A 24,071-nucleotide genomic window follows, 5' to 3' on the forward strand; every position below is an offset into this window, starting at 1 on the left:
GTTTCAGGAACCGGAAGAGAGGAATGCAAGTCATCTAGGTGGTGCTGAGAAACTAGTAACCACGATGACAGGGCAGGACCGTGTCCGGAGCAACTGAGAAATAGTTGACCAAGTGACAGGGCAAGGCCACAATGACAGGGCAAGGCCACAATGACAGGGCAAGGCCACAGTGACATGGCAAGACCACATTTTTGAGAAGAATGAGTATACAGAGTGTTTTCCACATGACCCTGACTCACTTAGGTTGGGTTCCTTTGGAATTTTCCCCTATTTTTATGTTGTGTTTTCTTAGCAACCCCTCACTCCCTCCTCACTCACTGGTTTGTGGTTTTCCCCTTTTTAAAAGCCCCTCAGCCAGCCGGTCTTTGTCAATTCAGCACCTGCGTGGACAAAGGAATTGACCCTTAGCTGGCTTACTCTCCCTAATAAAGCCTCTGCTGTTTGCATCCAGATTCGGTGTCTTGCAAGTTTTTGGGTGGTGGTGACTTCCCGAGACTTGAGTGAGGGTCTCCCCAGAGAGGGGGTCTTCATTAGTTTAAAATGGAAATTAGAAAATATACTTACAAGTATTTATAGTGAAGATGATGTTTTAAGATCCCTAAGTGGAAGCTATTAGAAACCCTTAGGAAGAAGGCTCAGTGGTTAAGAGCATTGGCTGTTCTTCCTGAGGATGTGGGTTCATTTGCTAGCAACTACATGGTGGCTCACAACTGGCTATAACTCCAGTTCTAATGCCTTCTTCTGACCCCCAAGGGCAATGCACACATGTAGTGCATAGACATACACGCAGGCAAAAAACTGACACACATACACAAATAGAAAAAGAAATAAAATCTTAATTTTTATTATTTTATTTTTATATGAATAGATACTTTTCCTGCATGTATATCTGTGCATCATGTGTATGTGGACCATGGAGATCACAAGAAGGTATTGGATTCTGTCAAACTGCAATTACAGGTGGTTGTGAGCCATCATGTAGGTGCTAGGAATTGAACCTAGGTCCTCAGGAAGAGCAGCAAGTACTCTTAACCACTGAGCCAACTCTCCAGTCTAATAAATAAAATCTTTTGTTTTTTTAAAAAGAAGCCCTTAGGAAGGAAACTATTCTAATGAACTATAAGCTTGATGCCCTCCTGCAGGCCTGGGCTGGGAAACAATGCCAGTTGGGATGAGTCGGAAGGCAGGATGCAGGTGTCATCTCTGTCCAGGAACCATAGAAACAGTTCCTTAGGAAACTCAGGAGACAATGAAAAACCATCAGACCGAATCCCAGCCGCATTCTGCTTATATAGTACAGACAGGTGTCATGGATAGCCTGGGCCTTGTATTTTGATGCTAATTCCCCTTTTCCTGGGAAGGGCTGCAGAGGAGAAGTGAATCAGTACACAGGTGGATTCTAGTGAACCTTCCGCCCATCCTAATTTGTAAAATAAAGGGAGGAGCCAGTGATTGGGCAGTAGAAGGGGAGGTGGAGAAATAAAGGTTTGTGGGAAGAGGGAAAGATGTAGAACGAGGATGATGGAGGAGCAGGAGGTGGAAGGACAAATTCGAGACTTGGAAAACCTGCAAGTTATAAGGGTCTCATAGCTGGGGAATAGAGTAGTGTGGTGGTGAATCTGCCCAATCTAGGCGTGTAGCATCTATTCATAATTACTGAGTTGTGTTTTCTTTGACCGGTCTAATTTGGGTTGGCGATTTACCACAACAAACAGGTTTGTTTGTCTGTTTGCTCCTCCTTTTCTTCCTTTGTAATGTACACATTGCAAAAACTCTGAATACTTCCCTCAACCATAAATGGCAGCCATGTAGAAAATATAAGGGAAATCCACATAAGAAAAAAAAACACATAATAAAACTGAAATCAATTTAATACAAAATATACCACACATTCACATGGAGATACAGGTCAGCTGGCCTGAAGCACACTGAAGAACAGCTCATGGAATGCAGAGAAGTGAAGTACATGACAGAAGAGTCGATATTGCAAAGGTACTAATTATCCTAAAATAATTCATACATTCAGTGCAATACCAGCCAGCCAATCAGTGGGATTCTAGAAAAGAAACGCTGGAGGCTTAGGGCATGGAATACATGAAGGAGGAAGGCCTGGCAGCCATCAAGACAATGATGGGAGGAGCAGTCCTCAGATGATGTCATTTGCACATCTGTGCTCTCTAACCATAGAGCTGAGCTGGCCTGCACATCAACTCTAGGAGGTGGGCATTAACTCTTTCACGGTAGGAACATGGAAGGGACAAGTGAAGCTGCTCGCTGGAGGTTCTACAGTGGGAGTGACAGGACTGGGATTGGAACCGAGCAGTGTTCCTCAGCACCTGTAGTCTGTAACTGGGATCCACATGAGATCATCAGTAAGAAGGAAGAAAAAAGTTCCAAACTGATTCACATTTATATGGAAAATTTGATTTTTAATAAAAAATGGCTTTTTCATAATTATGAGAAATATGTCTCAGTCAAAAATGATATTAACAACTATTTTGAAATAATACTAAAAAAGTAACATTCCTATATAAGTTTTTTATCATTCCTATGACAAATGACCTGATATTCATTTGCTTAAAACAACACGAATTCGCTATCTTACAGTTAGTTCTATAGATAAGAAGTCTGAGGGGGATCAACTGGGGACATGTGTATCACGAGGGCAAAAATCTGGCCCAAGGTCCTATTTGGAGCCTCTGAAAATAGCTCTTTTCCTTGCCCATACATATTTTGGGGCAAGTTCAGTTCCTCACAGATATGTTTCCTCGATGGTTGTCAGCTCAGATGCCTTTGCTCCTTATAGAGCTTCATGCACTGCTCATGAACTGTTGACCCCTCTGTCTTAAAAAGGAATGTTGTTCTTGGTCTTTCTCAACACTCTGACCCGGCTGTCCTATGGCCTTGCTCTGTCCTATTGCCCTGCTCTGCCTCTAGCCATGACCTTTCTATGGCCTTACTCTTCGTTTCTGCCAGAGGAAGTTCACTGCCCATAGTAGTCTTCTGTTTGGATTGGCACAGCATTTGGGATAATCTCTTTCTAAGGTTACCTTGGTCACGCTTTTGAAGTCTTTTTTTTTTTTTTTTTCTTTAATTCATACCCACAGATTTTAGGGATTTGAGTATAATCTCTACTGGAAGCCATTCTGTCTATCACAACCTTATGTCACAGGATATAGAGTGAATCTACCACATAGAACTCTGTACTTCATTACCTGGATCAGGAGAGCTTTCCTAAAGAAATCATCTAGAAAGTCATCTAGAGAAAGACAGTTAGCTGAGCCCTGTGTCACAGCCCAGCTACTCAGCAGACTCACGAGGATGAAGCAGGGAGATGGCACACACAAGGTCTTCCTAGGTCACAGAGTGAGTTTTAGGTTAGCCTGGGCAATTTAGCAAGACCTTTTTCAGACAAAAGGAGGGAGATGGGAATATAGTTTGGTGGAAGAGGGTTGAGCATGTGTAACGACTAGGTTCTATTTCAGTGCATACACACACATTCACACATACCCCAACCCAAAACAAAACGAACACAATCCCATACATTAACATAAAGAATAGCAACTAGCAATATTTGCAATGTACTTAACTAACAAATCCTTAATGTACAGAATATACCTTAAAAACTCTAATAGGTCACACTAGGAAAGCAAAGGGAAGCTTTAGGAAGAAAAGCAGATGCTGGGCTTCCACTGTGATGATGGAACCTTAGACCATCCCTTCCCAGTGTGTTTCAGATCTCTAGAGAACTGACTGGGTAGAGAAGAATCAGGCCAAGATCAGGTAGAACCAGGACTGGCACTGGGAGCAGCTCATGTAGTGGGCTTGGCCAATGTCTAGAGCTGTGGATGGAAAACTGAATAGATGGTTTAATAGTCTCTCACACATGAAACTGCAGTCTGGGGCTTTCTAAGGGGAAGTGTCTGGTAAAACCCCATGCTTTGGGCATATGCCAAAAGGTTGCATTCTGTGAGTAGGAATGACTGACTTGGAAGCAGACCAGCTCTTTCCAGTGACAAAGTCTGGTTTGAGATCATCTCAGTCCCTGAAAATGAACTGCAGTCATTCCAGACTGAGAGTGCTGCTACCTGACTACAAATGTCAATTCTCTCTGGAAGAAATTAACATCATCCTAGGTCCTAAATCGTTTCCATAAAGTTAGTTCCCTATGAAGCATCTACACTCAAACAGCCAGTTCAAAAGAAAAGTGATCAATCTTCCCTGCCCAAATTAGCTTTAGATTATGGCTGCCACACATTTATTTTAAAAGAATCAAGATATATGTGCAACAGAATTAGGAAAATGTTTGTGAACTTTGGTACAATATAAAAAACTTAAAAAGAACCAAGTAGAAATTCTAACTGAAAAAATAATGAATATTTAAGATTGGCCTAATAGAAAATTAGATACAGCAAAGGAGAAAATTAGTAAACTAGAAGCTAGACAATGAAAAAGTAATCAGAATAACTACAGATACAGAGAACAGGGTTAGAAGGCTCCCCCTAACACAAAGATGAACACACACACACACATACACACACGTAGTAATACTATACACAGTAATACTACACTACACTTGTTATAGAATACTTACAACTTGTTAAAAATATTTCAACATAAATGATTACAGACCCAGAATGAAGCTGAGGGATGAACTGATGAACTTCAGGTCACTCGGTAGAGATTTTATTTCTGAACTGCTTTATCAGCTCTCTGGCAAATACATCTAAAATATTTTATTTTGTTATTTTCAGTATAAATATTCTGTATGAATATTTTGTGTTGCACGTATGTTTAACACATACATGTAACTTTTGGGGGTGGGAAGAAGGCATTGGACACTCTAGTACAAGAATTACAGATGATTGTAAGCCTCTATGTGGTACTGGGATTAATGCCAGGTCTCAGCCTCCAGTGCTAGATTAACAAATACACAGTGCATGGCTTTTTTATGTGGATGCTGGGATCTGAACTCATGCTTATACAGCAAACACTCATCTGACTTAGCCATCTCCCCGACTCCCAAGTCTAAGATTTATATAGGAATGCAGCAAATCATGGAGAACCTACATGAATGCACGAACATCACAAAGGCTCAGCAGTACGTGTGCCAGCGACAGAGCAGGCACTTGGTGAATTTTGGTAAAGTTTGGTAGGTTTACAGAAAGAGTTCATACTCAGTTGTCCTTTATCATGGCATCCTGTGATTTCTGTCTTTGCCAAATCACACAGAACCTCAAAATCGTAGGTATTGAACGAACATTAGAGATCACTCACATTAGTTTTTGTTTTGCCTTTCTTTGCGACTGCATTCATTCACGTAAAATCTGAAGCTGAAGGGCAGAGCAGCAAGTTGAGTTCCCACTTTGGTTCCTGCAAGGGTCAGGGCTGGAGTCCCAGGCCTGCTCTTGCTTCTGTGAGAACAGGGTTAGAGAGCTGCATTGTGCCTTTTCCACTGTATGCACTAGGAAGAGCCCATTACAGCTTCGCCAGGCCAGTAACCAAAAAATGTCTTCTTTGTCTTAATCATCAGGACCTGGAGAACATCCTCCACCCTTCATCATCTTCTTGCCCCTTCTCCACAAACCTGCAAAGATCTCAACTATCTGATTTCCTTCACCATGATAACAGAAACCCTTATACGAGAACCAAGTTTCCTTGCCACGTCTCTAGAAGTACTAGGATATTCCATTCAAAACAGGCCCACTATTAACATTTAATCATGCCTATGATGTTATATTCTTTACTAGCTCTGTTTTTTTTCTCCCCATCAAACTCAGTGTTTGAATATTTATACTATTTCTTTCCTACTTGACATTATTATGATTTTTCATTTTAAGAAGATTTTATTTTTAATTATTTCTTTTTCTCCATCTCTGTCTCTCTGTCTCTCTCTCTCTGTGTGTGTGTGTATGTGTGTACATGTGCAGGGGTATGTGCTCATGGGTGCAGGTGCCCATGGAAGCCAGAGGAGTTACGATTCCCTCGAGCTGTAGTTATAGGTGGCTGTAAGCCAAGAGATGTGAATGCAGGTTCTTTGTTAGAGTATTATATAATCCCACCCATTGAGTTTTCTCTTCAGTTTCCCTTTCTAGTCCTTCCTTTCATCCATTCATCCATCCATCCATCCATCCATCCATCCATCCATCCATCCTTTCCTCCCTTCCTTTTTGATTATTCAGGGTCTCATTCTTGTCTGGCCTGGAACTATGTCGACAAGGCTGGCCTTAGACTCAGAGATCGGCCTGCTTCTGCCTCCTGAGTGCTGGGATTAAAGGCGTGCACCTATACCTGATCCTTTATGATTTAGTAATCCAGCACAGCATCTACCTGGAAATGGTTCAGTGTACTAAGACAGTTCACTTTTCCTTACTTCTACTTTAGCTGCTTACAACTGATTGACCTCAATAGCCTCTACTCCTGATGGCCCTTTTCTTCAACAAGAAAAGGAGATTATTTTTGGCTGGACTAAAGTGAAAAGGGCACTAGAGTTGGCGGCATTTTTGGATGCTGGGTGTTCTCTCTTCTGAACATACAGGTGCGTAAGTAGTCACCGACAATTTTGCTCTTGTCACCAGCCTGCTTCAGCCCAGCTTCCTCACCTTCTGTTCATCTTTCCCCTCACTTCCTCTTTCCAGCTGTTCACTTGATTCCAGGAATTCAGTGCTTTGTGGCTGCCAGAAAAGTAAGCCTTGATAAAGTACTGCTCAGGGACACAGGCTCCTTTTAATCCCCCCAAGAGACCCCATTCCATACCAAGGTGAATGCTTCACAATTCTTGCCCATTGATTTTTAAAGATGATAAAGAAGCAACTTGGTTTTTGTTTCTGCTGTATAATTTTTAAAGTCTCTATGATTTATTGGTTTGGGATAAATCATTTGAGGGTTAAAAAATGTCTTAAAAAGTTCTAAAATTAGACCCAAACTATCAAATAAAAGTGAGAAAATACTGTTGAATTACTTCATTAGGACATAACATGAGCTCCAGCCTAGACAGACAGCCTAGCTCAGAGTGCACCAGTGCTGTGTTGGAACCTGTGCAGCCCCAGAGCTCTCTTCTGCTCTTCATCATCCCCCAGGGGTTGCTGCAAGGACAGAGAGCCACTTCAACAATGCAGAAAATGCTCTCTGGACAAACAGCTGCAATGGTGTGGTGGGTGTCTGGCTGATGCTTGCAACTGATATGTCAGCAAAGCACAGGATTAAAACCATGCAGTAGGCACATCAGGGGTCCTGCCCCCTCTCTTGTCCCCAGCACAATATGTTCACCAAGGTTCAAAACAAACAGACTCTGGAAAGCAAGGAGGAAACACAGAGCATATTCACGCCAGGAGAAAGCTTTCAGTTTGTCTCCAAACTGCTCTGTGATGGCTATGAGCGTTTTCTAGTGAGGGGTTTAGGGACAAGTGCATCACTTGCCTTGCTACTGACGTCTCCCAGACAAATTGCTTTATAAGGAACATTCTGAGATGTGTATTGCCATAAAAATATATTGTCCTTGACACTGAGTTCAAGTGTTTGAAACACACGTTAGTCAAGCTCATTGAGAAGATGTGGCCAAAGTTAAATGTGTTTCTATCCTTCATAACAACCCCAGTCTTAGAATGATGCCTCACGCCAGCTGTCTGGGAACAAATGCATTCTGTTGGCAGAGGAACAAAAGAAGCAGTCTGAATTTTGTAAATAAACTGTGGTTATTAAAATTACTTGAAACAAGCCAGAATAATAACTATTAAACATGAAAAGTCAATAAAAGTCTTTGAATTATATTTCTGTTGCAATTATTATTCCTGTTTTCATAATGTGCTCTGGGAGAAAGCATAGTTTAGAGTTGTAGTACTTTCAAATAGAGTTCACTGCAGATGAATTAGCCCACAGCAGCCAAGACAGGGAAGCTTTAACATCCATTATGGAAAATGGGGAAATTAAAGGCTTGGAAATCTGTAAAGACCAATTGTTCCTTTTAACAATTGTCACGATTATTGCTTAATCGATTTTCTGTCTTCACAGCACTGTCTTCTTTAAGGATGCCCTTAGTGGGGCTCTATGGATTTGTTGGCTGCCCTTGATGATGACGCAGGCGGTTTAAGGATAAGAACACTATAAAGTGAAAGCTTTGAGCACACTGGTGTGGGTTCTGCTCTGTCCGTGTTATTCCCTGGCAGCTCACTGAGCATTGTGGAAGGCAAGCAGGCTTACTGGGAGAGATTGACCCTAGCAGTTGTAGTGGTGCAATGGGGGAAGGGCATAGGACACTACAGGGGATGCTATGCTGTTATCACCTGAAAGTCACCTAACACTAAAAGCCCCAGACTTCCTTCACCTTCAGGACCTAGGAAGGAAGAGGCAGAATGTTCAGTTTGTCCTTGGAGACCACACAGGACTATGTGAATGTCCTTTCACTCTGGCTTTCTTAGGACATTAAAATTTTTCCCTATTATTATTGGGTGTGTATGATGTATGCGTGGGCATAAGTCAGCCATGAGATAGTGCGTTCTCTTTCTCTCTCTCTCTCTCTCTCTCTCTCTCTCTCTCTCTCTCTCTCTCTCTCTCTCTCTCTCTGTGTGTGTGTGTGTGTGTGTGTGTAAATCAGAGGACAACATTTTGAGCTCACTTCTCTCCTTCCATTGTGAGCTGGAGAGATTGAACTCAGGTCATCAGGCTTGACCACCAAGTGCTTTTATCTGCTGAGTTATCTCATTGGTCCCTGAGAAGCTCTTTTAAGAGAAATTCAGGAGAATCTGCCCCATTTTAGAGGTGAGCAGAAAGGAGGGCTGTGTGGCGAGGGTACTGGCATCTCCATCTTAGTTTTCCCCGGTTCCCAAGCATTTGTGCTCAAATACTTGGGGAATAACTGAGGGCCACAGAGGTCACAAGGAGCCATGAATGATCTTACCATCTGATCTTACCTCAGATGAATAGCTGCAGTACTATTTTCATAAAAGTCTGGACAAACATAAGCCTAGAAAGTTACTTAGAACATGTTTAGGAAGTTAATACCAAAGGTACCCATGAGCCTAGTTCAGTGGCTTTTGAACAAGTCTTCAGCTTTAGACTCCCTGTAGCATGTGATGCTGTTAACTTTCATTCCTGCTTCCTCCTCCTAATTCTCCCCACCTGCTCTGTTACTCTTTCCTTCCTTCCTTCCTTTCTCCATCCATCGTACTTACCAAGCACCGCATGGGCGGGCACAGGGCTAAGTGCTGACAGACCTAACAGTGACAGTTCCAGTCCACAGTCCCACCCTCAGAGCATAGTCAGTATCCAAGGAAGCTGGATGGGAAAACCTTCAGTGGAGACCACAGAGGTTCTACAAAGCACAGAAGACAGAGGGGAAGGGGAAAAGGATGGGGGGGGGGCGGTTTGGAGAGGAAGTTTCAGCATGGGGTCGAAACAACAATGCCTCCACAGAGTGATCCAAATGGTTCACAGATGTCATGAAGTTGGAGTCCTTATCCTACAGAACAGCCTGAGAGGAAGCACTCTCCTGTCTCTGTGGCATTCATCCCCCAGGCTCTGTTCCTATCTTCCTGCACCCACTTGATTCCTTTGTACCTGCCTGTTTCATGCCCGCTCAGGGCCTCTTGGTACTCACACCCATGCCCATGTGAGCACATGCTCACGGCACGTGCGTTCTTCTTTAGTTGGTAATCCAGATCTTGAACTCCATGTTTCCACTTGAGTGTCACTCCTACCATTTCAGAAATAATCATAGTAAAGTCTATTGTGCATCATCTTGTCATTAAAAACGACAAACAAACAAACAACCCCCTCAGACAGTCTTGATACATTTCTCTCTTACTCCTGCTTCCACATTTGTGTCTTGTGAAATTTTTCTGGTGAGTGAATCTTCCTGTCTACCCTTTCTATTCTCTGTGACATCAAGTCTTTCATGTTTCTCTTATAACTTGCAATGCAAATTTAATGCTATAATGTCTGAATGGATCTCTCATCTACTGTTGTTGATTAATCTTTGCAAAAGCTAAGCTAGACTGTGTAGCACTCTCCATTTGAAAGAAGTCTCCAGTGGCCGACCATGTTCAGACACTGACTGAAATGCCCGCTGCTTTGCTTCTGGCACTCTTGAAGTGACACTCTGTCAATAGGACACTGGGAACCCAACCCTCTCCTGGCTGAATCCTCCTGGCCTCTGCTCTCCCAGGGACCATGAGGATGTGAGGTAGCATCAAGGCTCTTGTTCTCTCCATTACTTAGCCTTGTGGAAGCAAACCCCCACTTTAATTCCCCGCCTGAACCACACTGACACCTAGCTTCTTAGTACTGTGACCCTTGATAGCAGGGTCCACTGATCATCTGTCTGAAAGTCTTTTCACACCTGGCATTGTCTTGGGTGGAGTGCCTGTGAGGACTAAAATGACTTAGTGGCTCTGGGCTCCATCCTCAGCACCAAATAGGGAGAAAATATGAAACAATGAGTAGAAAAGAAAAGAGTAACTCTTCTACAACATGGTTAGCACTAGAGATTATTTATAAGGAAGTTTCTGAAGTGCTGGCTTTTAAAAATTAACTTATTTAAAATATTTTTTCTGAGAAACAAAGTAATCAATATAATCAAATATGAAAAAGGACAAAATCAACAATGTATCAAGAGACCATGAGACCTAATGAAATCTTTCCTTAGCCACTGGCAAAATCAGTTAAATCAATATGAAAGTTAATTATATTTTCAACTTTCAGATCACAGGTCTGAAACAGGGAGCTTGTTACATGTGCTTAGTACCCACTGTAATAGGGCAGAATCTGACACTGTTTGGTGACACTGTTATAAAAATATGTTTTACACAAGTGTTAAAAATACCAAGTAAAAGTTTAGGTTATTTTTTTCTTCTTTTCTCTATAATTTGCCAGTTTAATAATCTATTCTCCTGAATTATAAAACATTTGGTCCCAAAGGTGAGTTTCAATTTTGGGCATAATGTTCTGATCTATACTTAAGCTTGAGGACAGATAGCATCTATCCATTTTATGTTGTATTACTGTGGCAGACAAGAGCATCCAGGGAGGAGCAGAGTATACCCAGCCCTTTTTAGGTCAGCTACTTCAGAACCACACATCAGAGACAGCACAGCCTTTCTGGAGCGCTGTTTCTTTGCACAAGGAGGAAGTCTGATTAGAGCTCCATATCCTCACCCTTTCCTGCTGTTATGGGTTTATTGCCCAGATCTTATCTGGAATTAGAAACAATACTAACTCCTGGTGTAGATAAATATAATGGTAATTATACTTACTTTACTATTTGAGGATTTCAGAAGGAATCATCTTTTTGTAAGATTAACTTAGGAAACTAGTAAATTTTCATTCTAGGTCTCTGACTCTGCACATGTGGGCCAGGGCTTCCTTTGGACCCATTGATGAAGGTGTGTTCTCTGCAGCTATGTCTGGCTTGCTAATCTGCCAGTGGAGGAGACAGAGAAGAGCTGATGGCACCAGGACAAGTGGCACCAGGGCATAAAGGATACCACCCATCAAGACCTGATGAGAAGCAGCCTTTTGTTTTTAATTAAAAACATAGCTTTTAAAAGGCCTCATTCATTTTTTGTTTTTGTAAAATCAAAACACAGAATTTTTCTTAAATGAAAACCAGAGACAGTTTAAACTTTTTTTTTTTTTTTAAAGCAAGTAAGTTATAAAAAGCAGCCTAGGAAATTGTCTTTTGTAATTCTGCCAGTTTCAATTTGATTTTTTTTATGCAACTAGTATCAGGATAATAGTATTTAGTTGACAAGAAAAAAAAGAAAGTTTTAAGTAGCTGTTTTCCGTTCAGCTCAGTTGTTTGATTGGGTGATGTAAGGCTAGCTACTGCTACTGTAGTCACTTTGATGGGTGATGAAAAGGAGGGCACATTAGGATGCTGTCAGCATTTCAGATACCCGACGTCCATACAGAAGCAGACCTGAAGAAACTATCATCCAGGGAGCCCTAGTCCTTTTGACTGATTCTCTTGGGGTCATCAACTGAAAGGCGGAACATGAGTCAAATTACATAAAAGGTTAAATTAAGTTACAGATGAATATTATATTATTTATTTATTAATATTTATTAAGTACAGATTCAGATTCCTTGCTACCCATTTTTCTTGAAACAACTGGCCTTTCTGTCACAGCTATATCCTAGGAACTTGAAGAAAGAACCTAACACCTCGCGGTGGCAATGACTAAGGAACGCTCAGCTTCATCTGTGGGTATTTCCCAATGTTTCTTTGGTAAACTGTAGCCTAATAGGAGATATCAGGAATTAGTGTAGGAAATATTCTAAAAAGCTATTGTCACTGCAAACATGAAAGCAACTTTGATGATCAAAAAGGAGTCAAGAAAAAAAAAAAAGGCTGAAAGTAGTTCCTGAATCCTTCCCTATTGTTCATTTGGGATTTCTTGATTTCCCAACTCTCAACATATTATGGAATTTTCTGTGTGAAGTTTTGCCATGAATTTAAGTGGTGTCAACAAAGTTTTACCTGAAGTCACATTTTACCACAAAGTAGAGAGGCTGCAGCCCTCTAGAAGCCCCAGAAAGTTTTGTAATTTTGAAAAGCTTGTTTTTAAATTATTTTTGTCACAAGTGTCTTGGACAGAGAGTGGTGCTCTGTCAGGTGACCTCTGTCAGGTGACCTTCTGCACAAGTGGACCCATGCTGCTTGGGCCTGCTGCCACTGCACTCCCAGGGAAGAGAATATGCTCACTTCCCTCGCCCATGCGCTGCTCTGCCTGTCAAGGTCAACGGCATTAGCTACCATCACAGGCACTGCCACTTCCAGGTTTATTCTCTTGTGGGTGGCTGTTTCTTAAATCAGAGTATTTCACCTGTTTTCAACTGTATGACAAGGACACCATATAATACACAATATATAAATAAATGTATATGCATTTATGAAAACAGAACTATATATGTGAAATCGATTATTCAGGGAAGACATTATGGCATGGCAAGAAGTTATAGGAAGTCAGGTCATGCAGTAAGTTTTAATTTTAAGAAAAAATAACTTTTATGACATTAATTTTATAAAAACTAACTCAGGCTCCATTTGTCTGCCACTTCTCCCACCTTCATCAGACCTGTGGATCCTAAACCATACATATAAGCTTCCTTCCCCCACCCATCTTCCCTGCTGGCTGAATCCTCTGGAGTAAGCCAAGCTGCCCTGAACAGCCTGATTGCCCAGGTGGACCTCCATTCTCCCACCACCTCTTTGTCCACCTTCATCAGATCCGAGGCTCCCGAACCATACATACAGACCTTCAGATCCAGAACCATATAGCCTAAGGATACTCATCAGAGGCATGCCACTGATGATATACCACACCAGGCCACTGAGGTTAACCCTCCTTTCAAAACCTACTACAATAGGAACATCCAGGGACCAAAGCTATCCAGATGGCTAAAGGCCCTTGAAAGAACACAATCAACAAAAGCCAGAGCAATATGATACCGTCAGAGCACAGCTACACTACAACAGGTAGCTCTGGTTATCCTAACACAACCAACACACAAAAAAAATGACCTTCAATTCAATCTAAAAAAGATAGGAGAGGCCTTTAAAGATAAAATGAATAAATACCTCAAAGAAATGCAGAAAAACACAATTAAACAGGTAGAATTCTTTAAAGAGGAGACAAATAAATCCCTTAAATAGATACAAGAAAATACAATTAAACAGGTGAAGTAAATATATAAAACTGTGCAAGACCTGAAAATAGAAATTGAAGCAATAAAGAAAACACAAATAGAGGGAATCCTGGAGATGGAAAAACTAGAAAAGAGAACAGGAACAACAGATGCAATCATCACCAACAGAATACAAGTGATGGAAGAGAGAATCTCAGGTATAGAAGATACAATAGAAGAAATTGATACATCAGTCAAAGAAAATGTTAAATCTAAAAAATTCATGACACAAAACATCCAGGAAACCTGGGATACCATGAAAAGACCTAATCTAAGAATAATAGGAATAGAAGAAGGTGAAGAGTCCCAGCTCCAAGGCCCAGAAAATATTTTCACCAAAATCATAGAAGAAAACTTTACTAATCTAAAAAAAGAGATGCCTATAACCATACAAGAAGCTTATAGAATACCAATTAGACTGGACAAGAAAAGAAAATCCTCCCACTACATAATAATCAAAACAGAAAATCTATAGAACAAAGAAAGAATATTAAAAGTGGCAAGGGAAAAAAGTCAGATAACTTACAAAAGTAGATCTATCAGAATTACACCAACTTCTCAACAGAGACTCTAAAATCTAAAAGGGTCTGGACAGATAGATATCTTGCAACCTCTAAAAAAACAGATGTCAACCTAGACTACTATACCCAGAAAAACTCTCAATCACCATAGATGGAGAAAACAAGATATTTCAAGGCAAATCCAATATTCAAACAATATCTCTCCATAAGTCTAGCCTACAGAAAATACTAGAAGGAAAACTCCAACCCAAGGAGGATAAATACATCCAAAAAAGACACAGAAAATTAGTAATTCCATACCGGCAAAACCAAGGGAAACACACACACACACACCACCACCACCACCACCACCACCATTACAATAAAAGGAAATAACAATCACAGGTCATTAATATCTCTCAACAGCAATAGACTCAATTCCCCCAATAAAAAAGACACAGGCTAATAGAATGGAGGTGAAAACAAGATCCATCATCCTGCTGCATACAAGAAATACACCTCTCCAATAAAGGTAATTATCTCAGAGTAAAGGGCTGGAAAAGTTTTCCAAGCAAACAGACCTAAGAAGCAAGCTGGAGTAGCCATTCTATTATCTAATAGACTTTCAACCAAAATTAATCCAAAGAGACAGGGAAGGACACTTCATACTAATCAAAAAAAAAAAAATATACCAAGATGATATCTCAATTCTGAACATCTATGCCCAAACACAAGGGCACTCACATTTGTAAAAGAAACAATGCTAAAACTTCAATTGTATATTGAACCCCACACATTAATAGTGGGAGACTTCAATACCCCACTCTCATCAATTGACAGGTCATCCAGACAAAAACTAAACATAGAAATAATGAAACTAATGAACATTATGAATGAAATGGCCCTAACAGACATCTATAGAATATTTCCCTCAAACACAAAAGAATATAATTTCTTCTCAGCACCTCATATACTCAGTCACAAAGCAAGTCACAAAGCAAGCCTCAACAGATACAAGAAAACTGAGATAACACCGTGTATCTTATCAGACAGACAACCATGTATTAAAGCTGGACTTCAACAATTACAGAAACACCCGAAATCTCTACTTGATGATCTCTGGGTCAGGAGAGAAAGAAAGAAAGAAAGAAAGAAAGAAAGAAAGAAAGAAAGAAAGAAAGAAAGAAGGAAGGAAGGAAGGAAGGAAGGAAGGAAGGAAGGAAGGAAGGAAGGAAGGAAAGAAAGAAGAAAAGAAGGAAAGGAAGAAGAAAAGGAAGGAAGGAAGAAATAAATTAAAGACTTTCATTCAATGAAAATGAAGGCACAATATAGCCAAATTTATAGGACACAATGAAAGCAGTGCTAAGAGGAAAGTTCATAGTACTACATTCCTCCATAAAGAAATTTGAAAGTTTTCATAACAGCAATTTAAAAGTACACCTGAAAACTTTAGAAAAAAAAAAAAACCCGTCCTCTACAAAATTGGAAAATCTTAATGAAATGGATTTTCTAGACAGATACCACTTACCAGATTGGGAAAGAATCTTCATCAACTCTACATCAGACAGAGGGCTAATATTCAAAATATATAAAGATCTCAAGAAGTTAGATACCAACAACTCAAATAACCCAATCAAAAATGGGGTACAGAGCTACACAGAGAATTTGCAACAGAGGAATCTCAGATAGTTAAGAAGTGCTTAAAGAAATGTTCAAAGTCCTTAGTCATTAGGGAAGTGCAAATCAAAATAACTCTGATGTTCCATCTTACACCCCTCAGAATGGCTAAGATCAAAAACTCAAGAGAAAGCTCATGCTGGCAAGGATGGGGAGCACGCTCTTCTATGTCTGGTTGGAGTGCAAACCTTTACAACCACTTTAAAAATCAATTTGATGGTTTCTCAGAAAACTAGAAATAGTTCTACCTTAAGACCCAGCTATACAACTCCTGGGCATATGCCCAAAAGATGCTCCTCCATCCCACAAAACACTTGCTCAACTATGTTCATAGCAGCTTTATTCATAATGACTAGAAACTGGAAACAACCTAGATGCCCTCAACTGAAGAATGGATAAAGAAAATGTGGTTCATCTACACAATGGGATACTGTTCATATATTAAAAACCAAGACATCATGAATTTTGCAAGCAAATGGATGGAACTTGAGAATGTCATCCTGAGTGAGGTAACTTAGTCCCAAAAGGACATGCGAATAAGTGGATATTAGCCAAAAAATTCAGGATACCGATGCTACACTCCACATACCCAAAGAAGCTAAACAAGAAGGAAGGCACAAACAAGGATGTAGTAAAAAGAAACCCTGGGCCTGGATTTTTAAAATATTTTTTTACTAGAGACAGAAGAAGCATTAAGAGAGAGAGAGAGAGAGAGAGAGAGAGAGAGAGAGAGAGAGAGAGAGAGAGACAGAGACAGAGAGAGACAGAGAGAGAGAGACACAGAGAGAGAGAGACACAGAGAGAGACAGAGACAGAGACAGTGGGGGAGCATGAGCTAGTTGATATGGGGTAGGAAAAAAGAAAATGTGGCCCTGTGGCCTGGCCAGTTAGAGCTAAGAGCAGTCCAGATGAAACATAGTAAATGGTAATTTGGTGCTATGGGCAGGGAAATGGGTTCTAACAGCATGGAGGGCAGGCAGATGCCCAGCTATAGTGCTGCTTAAGGCACACTAAAAACATGGAGGCTGTGTGTGTCTTTCATTTGGGAACATAAACGGTCTAAGGTAGGTAGAAATCTTATGCTTGGATTCTTAATACTTTTAACTACACAAGGATGCTTGAATCTCACTTAGAAGAGGAATAAAATAGTTATAAGAAGCAGATGGAGGGAGGGAACTTGGAGGGCAGAGAGAGGGGATGTGAAGGGGAATGGGGAAGTTCGGGATCAGGTGTGGGGAGGGACAGGAGGGATGACCAGGTAGCTGTGAGACTATAAAAATCTGCAACCGATGGGGGTGGAGAGGTGCAGGGCATAGCCAAGAAGAGACAGAGACCTGGGATAAGAGAGGTACCCAAGAGTCAATGGGGGTGGCCTTAACTGTGACTCATAGTGTCTGTGATATGGAACTTGAAGAGGCCACCTCCCACAGCCAGGAATCCAATGGAGCATAGGGACATCAACCCACCCACAAAACTGTCGACCTAACTTTATCCTGTCTACAAGAAATGCAGGGATGGGGGAAGGAGCAGAGACTGAATTAATGACTAACTAATAACTGACCTACTTGAGACCCATCTCATGGGCAAACGCCAATCCCTGACACTATTAAGAATACTCTGTTATGTTTACTGACAGGAGTCTAGCATGGCTGTCCTCTGAGAGGCTCCACCCAGCAGCTGACTCAGACAGATGCAGACACCCACAGCCAAGCAGTGGATGGAGCTTGGGGACTCTTGTAGAAGAACAGGAGTAAAGATTGCAGCCCCTAAGGGAATAGAAATTCCACAGGGAGACCAACAGAGTCAACTAACCTGGATCCTTGGGGCTCTCAGAGTCTGAACCATCAACCAAAGAACATATATGGGCTGAACCTAGGCCTCCCCGCACATATGTAGCAGATGTGCAGCTTGGTCTTCATGTGGGTCCTGAACAACTGGAACGGGGCTATCCCAAAAGCTGTTGTCTGAATGTGGGATATATCTTTCTAGCTGGGCTGCCTTGTCTGGCCTCAGTGGGAGAGGATGCACTTAGCTTCATAGAAACATAATGTGCCAGGGTGGGGAGCTATCCAGGGGGCCCGCCCTCTCAGAGGAGAAGGGGAGGGAGATGGAAGAATTGTGGGAGGGGGCAGAGAGTGGGAAGTAAAGTAAATAAGTAAAATAATAAAAAAATTAACTCAGAATGAATCACATCCTTGAATGTAAATAAAAAAAAAAACTGTAAAACTTCAAGGTAAAAAAGCAGGAAATTTGGAAGTTAATGTTAGGACAAAACTTCTCTAGATTTATACTAAGAACATTATCCGTAAGGGAAAGCTGATGAACTGAAATAAAACCTTCTGGTTGATGAGTGTGTTAGAATGCAGAGACAAGCTATAGGACATGGGGAAGCTTTCGACAACTGTACAACCCAGAGACTGTTAGAACTCCACACCTTTGGCCCCACTCCCTGCCTCGAACTCCTTTCTGTCAATATCTCTAGAGATGAACAGAGCCTCCATTACCAGACCTGAACACTTATATTTTCCAAAATTCAAAATGACCCATCCTGAGATCCTGTACTGAACTTTCCCGGTACAGCTGGGGTATGGCCGTGTGGCAGCACTCCTGATGGTTTATGCGTAGTGCCTGGTGACACCAAGGAAATGGTAGCAAGACTATACCCGGTGGCTGAGGACAGTGTGTCCCCAGGATCTCATCAACATTCATGTTCTCTGTTGGTCCACTGCTAAAGTTTTTAAAGTGTCAACATTGCCACTTACGATAATTCATTAAAACTAGAGTTGAGTATAAACAAGCCTGTCATTTGAAAATAAAATAGGTTAACAGCTATTGTCATAGTCAGCTTGTTTTATTAACATAATGGAAAGAAAGACAACATTAAAATTGAAAAGAAAACTAAATAATGTTCATTTATGTTATGGAGCTTCATCCAATCTAAAGGGAAACCAGAATATATGTCCACTTATTTTTAAACAATGGCATAGAAGACACTGTCAGCTGCCTATCCAGTATCTATTTCTCTACTTCTCTGCTTTTCTTTCCCTCCCTTGTCTAATTCCATCATCAGCTGGTGAGTCCTGATTGGCTGGTTGGGGGTACTCTCAGTCCTCTAGCCCTTGACTGAGCATGTGACCTGTATGTAGCCAAGAGAGAGTCAGAGGAGTGAGTCTAATAGAATTCCTTATTCCTCAGAAGATTCCAGAAACCGACTACCTTGTGTATCTAGAGAGTTCAGGAATGGGTGGGATATGTGGCATGCAGCCCTCTTGAAATTGCTTTGAGAATTAAGTCACTAAAGCAGGTAGAGCCACCAGAATGTCAGAGGTGCAGCCTTCATTATCTCTAGACCTCTTGTTCTGTGTGGTAATACTTGTCCTTGCTTCTGACCATCCAGTGGGCACGCCATCTTCAAAGCCAGAGGACCTAGCTAACACTGAGGGAGCCCCTGAGCTAGAGAAGGAAGGAACAAGCAAGGCATAAAGGACCTACCTGTTCCTGAGCCTCCAGTTCTTTGTGCTGTAACTTTTTCTCGGCACTTCGCACCTGATTAGAGCGGGTTTCCAGTTCATCTTGTAAAGCCTGAAACAGTGTAAAATAAACAAAGGAACATCAAAAAAATCAGTGTACTTGAAAAACTAGCTCTACCACATGAATTGACATCACCAGGGCCTCAGATCTTGGCTTATTACTTTGTTTCAGCAAAGAAGCCCAGGCTTTGTGTGCTCAGCCCACATCATTTGTACCTAGAATAAAAACCTACAAATGAAGCTGAGTGTGGTAGCACATGACTACAATCTCAAAAGGCTGAGGCAGGAGGATTTCTGAGCGTTCCAGACAAGTCTAGGCTACACAGCAAGACCCTGTCTCAAAATGTCAAAAAGCCACAGAAAAGAAAATAAGTCCTAATGTATAAAATAGACAAATTAGCAAGTTTCAGTTATTATCAAAATGTCTCATATCCTAGCATAGGGCTCCAACCATGTAACAATGAAGTCATTTTTAATTAAAGCAGCCCTACCAGTATAACAATAAAAAGCATTGGAAGCTGTAGGTATTGTAACATCTTGTTAACGTGACATTTAAAGATTATAATTATTAATTTATAGCAAACTTAAATGAATCTCCACAGAAACTCTGAGAGGATGGAGTGGAATTTGAAGAACTTGTAAGTTGTGGAATGAGATGACCTTTCAGTTGCCAAGTAGCTGTCAGAAGCAGATCCTGGTTAATATGGGGAGGCTAGAAGCCACACATGTCTATAGTTGGCATCCTGTCAGTCTTCACCGTAGGTGAAAAGTAAACTAGAATAGATGCAGAGTACACAAGGGGATCTTGTATTATTAGAGAACCAATGCGCAAAATGTTACGGTGAATGGAAGGCACGGGAAGGTAAATAATCTAGAAGGAGGTTCACCCAGTCAACATTACTGCAGGATGCTGAGACCATGATAGAGACCCCTCCTGATTCCCCGACCTACATAACAATGGTGGGGGAGGGAGCAAAGACTTAGTGTAATGCACATCCTTGGTCAGTGCAGAGGAAAGCTACAGCAGAGAAGGGGGGCTATTCTGGGGGGAAGTTACAATGTTAAGACAGATGGCACAGAAGGGCTATCTGAGCAAATATTTACAAGCAGGGAGAATGTGGCCACCTGGATCTTCAGGAAAGCCTTCCTCACAGGCAGAGGCCATTGTGTGTGTGAAAGCTCTGGGGGAAGCCACAGAGGTCACTCTGGAGATGGAGAAGAGGCAGAACAATGAGGTCTCAGGCTATGTGGAGTGTCACAGGTCAGTGGGGGCAGTTTAGGTTCCACTGAGATAGGAAGCTGCTGGAGGACTCTAAGGAGGCACTACTTTGGTCACAGCATAGACAAGGGCAGGTGTGGAGAAGCTGATCAGGAGCGGTTGGTTTCTTGGGAAAGAGTGATGGAGAACTGGAAGAGGGTAGAAGCAGTTGGTGAATGAAATGCTGGATTCCAGGTAGGTTCTGAAGGTAGAGGTCATGATCCTGAAGGGTTAGGTCCAGAGCATGAGAAAAAATGAGGACCCCTGAGGAGTCTGAGCAGTTAGTTCTAAGAGATGGGGCTGGTGTTCAGAGAGAAGCCCTTGGACTCAGCCTGGAACACATGTCTAAAAGGCCTAGCACATACCCTGGACTCAGCCTGGAACACATGTCTAAAAGGCCTAGCACACACCCTGGACTCAGCCTGGAACACATGTCTAAAATGCCTAGCACATACCCTGGACTCAGCCTGGAACACATGTCTAAAAGGCCTAGCACACACCCTGGACTCAGCCTGGAACACATGTCTAAAAGGCCTAGCACACACCCTGGACTCAGCCTGGAATACATGTCTAAAAGGCCTAGCACATATCCAAGCGCTACAGGCTGAGGCGAAATGTCTGATTTAGGGTTCATCAAAGAGTCAATGTAGGAGGCAATGTAACTGTAGCACCCAGGAAGCTGGGTAAGAGAGACGAGAGGATCGTAAGTTCAAGGTTGCCTTGGGATATAGTGTGATACCCTGGTCTTGAAAAAGAACAACAAAACCCAGCAACAACAATAGATGACAACAAACTAAAACAAACAAAAATTTCAATACAAGGTTAGTCTTTTCTACACACACACACACACACACACACACACACACACACACACACGAGAACTACTGTTTTATTTTGGGGGCTGGATCTTAAGCCTCTTTGAGCATCTAATGAAAGCTATATATGGTCACTCTCCAACAGGGAGAAAGCATGTTTATGGTGGTGTTTCTGATTTTAGGGATTGTTTGAAGACATTCATGGGTAGACCTCATACTAAAAAGTTTCAGTTCAAAAAGTAAGATGATTTTAAAATGTGCTAATATGCCTTTAGTGTCTCTTTGATATTAAACATTATGAATTTATAATCTGACTAGGTCTGGGAATGAACTTGGAAATCTCAAGTTCTTATCTCCTCTTATACTATGGTGGTCTGTTTCCAAAAAGGCAGATGAGCTTATTCCCATTCTTGTCAGTTCTGTAGCATTCTTTTACTTGTGATGGCTCTCAGGAAACAGGGTGTTATAAAATGGCATGCTTGTGGAGAGTAATGACCACTGTGGGGAGCAAATCCATGCACACTTTTTTTTTTTTTTTTTTTTTTTTTTTTTGGTTTTCCGAGATAGGGTTTCTCTGTGTAGCCCTGGCTGTCCTGGAACTCACTCTGTAGACCAGGCTGGCCTCGAACTCAGAAATCCGCCTGCCTCTGCCTGCCAAGCAGATTAAAGGCATGTGCCACCACTGCCCGGCCCATGTACACTTTCCTGTCCAGCTCTTAGCTGCTAAGTCATTCCACTACTGCCCGTGATCTTCTGAAACTCAAATCCAATGACGATTTCTCCCTGCTGACATTTGAGGCCACTTTCCCCACCACTGAGATGCAGCCTGACTTCCTCAGTACAGAACAAAATGGCCTTAGACCAGTTTCATGGAGGAAGCATCTGGGGACTTGGTGCTCTGCTGAGGCTACTGTTACCATCAGTAACAAGCTAAGACAGGGCAGGTTGTATTTACAACTCCCAAGATGAGTCTCTGTAGCAAGTCACTCTGTTAGGAGATCATGGGGACTCTGTGTGCTCAAATCCCCATGGCCAGTAGTGGGGCACTGGGCTGCCACTAATGTTTCTCTAACTTCAAGTTCAATGTCTAGGCTGTGCCCTGCTGCCTCATTCTTTCTCTGTGCCTGCTCTTTCTTTTCTTTGTCCCATCTATGCTGTTCTGAAACTCAGGGCAGAGCCCACTGGACTCCTCTGGGCTTTCCCCAACCTGCTGTTGAAGAGAACTAACACACCTGTCTGTGTGAGGCTGCAAATGATTGCAGCTGTGGGTTCTGTCCCTTCTGTAGGCTTAGTGCCTGCCTGGCCAGATCAATGCCTGGCACAGGTGACTCCCAACTGCGACTGTGAAGGGGACTGAGTCATATATGGTGGGACTCCACTCCCTGAGGAAGTCTATTTCAGCTATCAGGGCTTCGGGTGGTTCTTCATATGGCACATTTAACCAGCGGCAGGCTTGTGTTTGGAAATACAAAATATATCTATGTCTAAATTATATTTTGTAATAGCCACCTCTTCACACACACGCACACGCACACGCACACGCACACGCGCACACACTGGTGATTATAATAATATGCTGTCTGGTTTCTGTCATAACAAAGTGGGTTAATTTCTAGTTTTTATTTTACTCATAGAAAAATATAAACATGTGCATTTACCCTATTTTTTTCCTTCCTGCTGGTTCTGTCTCCCCTTCACTAGCAAGTCCCACACACTGCACCCTGTCCCCTCCTGCCAGTCTCTCCCAGCCTCCTCTCCTCCCCACTCTCCTGGCCTCACTTCACCAATCACTTGTTACCTCCAGATGCCAAAGCCTGAAGCTAATGTGCTTCTCTCCTCTGTGGCAGGATTTCATAACTACTTGTGTTTTTCTCTTGAATTCCGAGGAACTAATTGTCCCAGTGAAAACAAGGGTTAGGAAAGAAGGCTGCTTCAGGGTGGAGAGGCAAAGACAAGGACGACTTGAGTGGGCGCAGTAGCTTTGGAGAAGTGGACTCAGATGGTAGAACCATGAATGGGGGCTTGAAGAGAGGAGGGACTTAGCTACGTAGGGCTTTGACAGTGAGAGTTGAGGATTTGGGGAATAGCAAGGCAGACATGTTGGGCAGTATGGTTTTAACACATTGATTTTAAAGAGCTACTGGGACTTCAAGGAGGACCTATTGCTGCGATATTAATATTTATATGCAAGTTCATACACTGAAATCCTAACACCCAAGGCAATGGTACCAGTGTGAGGGAAGTCAATGAAACTGTCCTCACACCCCACAGTCAGACTATTCAGCCTACCATATTTTATCATTATTATCAAGATAGAATTAAAATTACATTTGCTTTTCAAAAACAGTAGTACTTAAAACTTGCTCAGAGTTAACTTTAAAGCACAAAATCTTTTTAGAGGTTAATCAGAGAAAGTTGTGTCTAGAAATGACTTTTATTATCTATTAAAAAATCATTGTAAAAAATTGAAAAGTAGCCAAAATATTCTACTTTCTCAGTTAAAGTGTAGTGCACGAAAGGAAAATGATGATTTCTGTTGGCAACTGTTCCCAGATTGATATTCTCAAACTATTATTAGTTATTTGAATTTGAACCTCAGATTTTGACA

The 24,071-nt window shown here is 41.7% G+C and overlaps 1 protein-coding gene across 3 annotated transcripts in view; it reads right to left on the minus strand.

Moving 5' to 3' along the window:
* The window catches only part of Cep112 (centrosomal protein 112), a 407,052-nt gene that overhangs the window by 27,074 nt on the left and 355,907 nt on the right, over positions 1-24,071 (minus strand). For 2 of the 3 annotated variants that reach the window (XM_076935566.1, XM_076935567.1), the window contains exons 24-25: positions 19,353-19,442; positions 6,603-6,674 (exon numbers count right to left, since the gene is read on the minus strand). In XM_076935566.1, coding sequence (XP_076791681.1) covers positions 6,603-6,674; positions 19,353-19,442 — 162 coding nt within the window. The remainder of the gene's footprint in view (positions 1-6,602; positions 6,675-19,352; positions 19,443-24,071) is intronic. The other variant, XM_034505950.2, reaches the window with a different exon arrangement.

The sequence above is a fragment of the Arvicanthis niloticus genome, chromosome 6, assembly GCF_011762505.2.
Source record: "Arvicanthis niloticus isolate mArvNil1 chromosome 6, mArvNil1.pat.X, whole genome shotgun sequence".
Classification (NCBI taxonomy): domain Eukaryota; kingdom Metazoa; phylum Chordata; class Mammalia; order Rodentia; family Muridae; genus Arvicanthis; species Arvicanthis niloticus.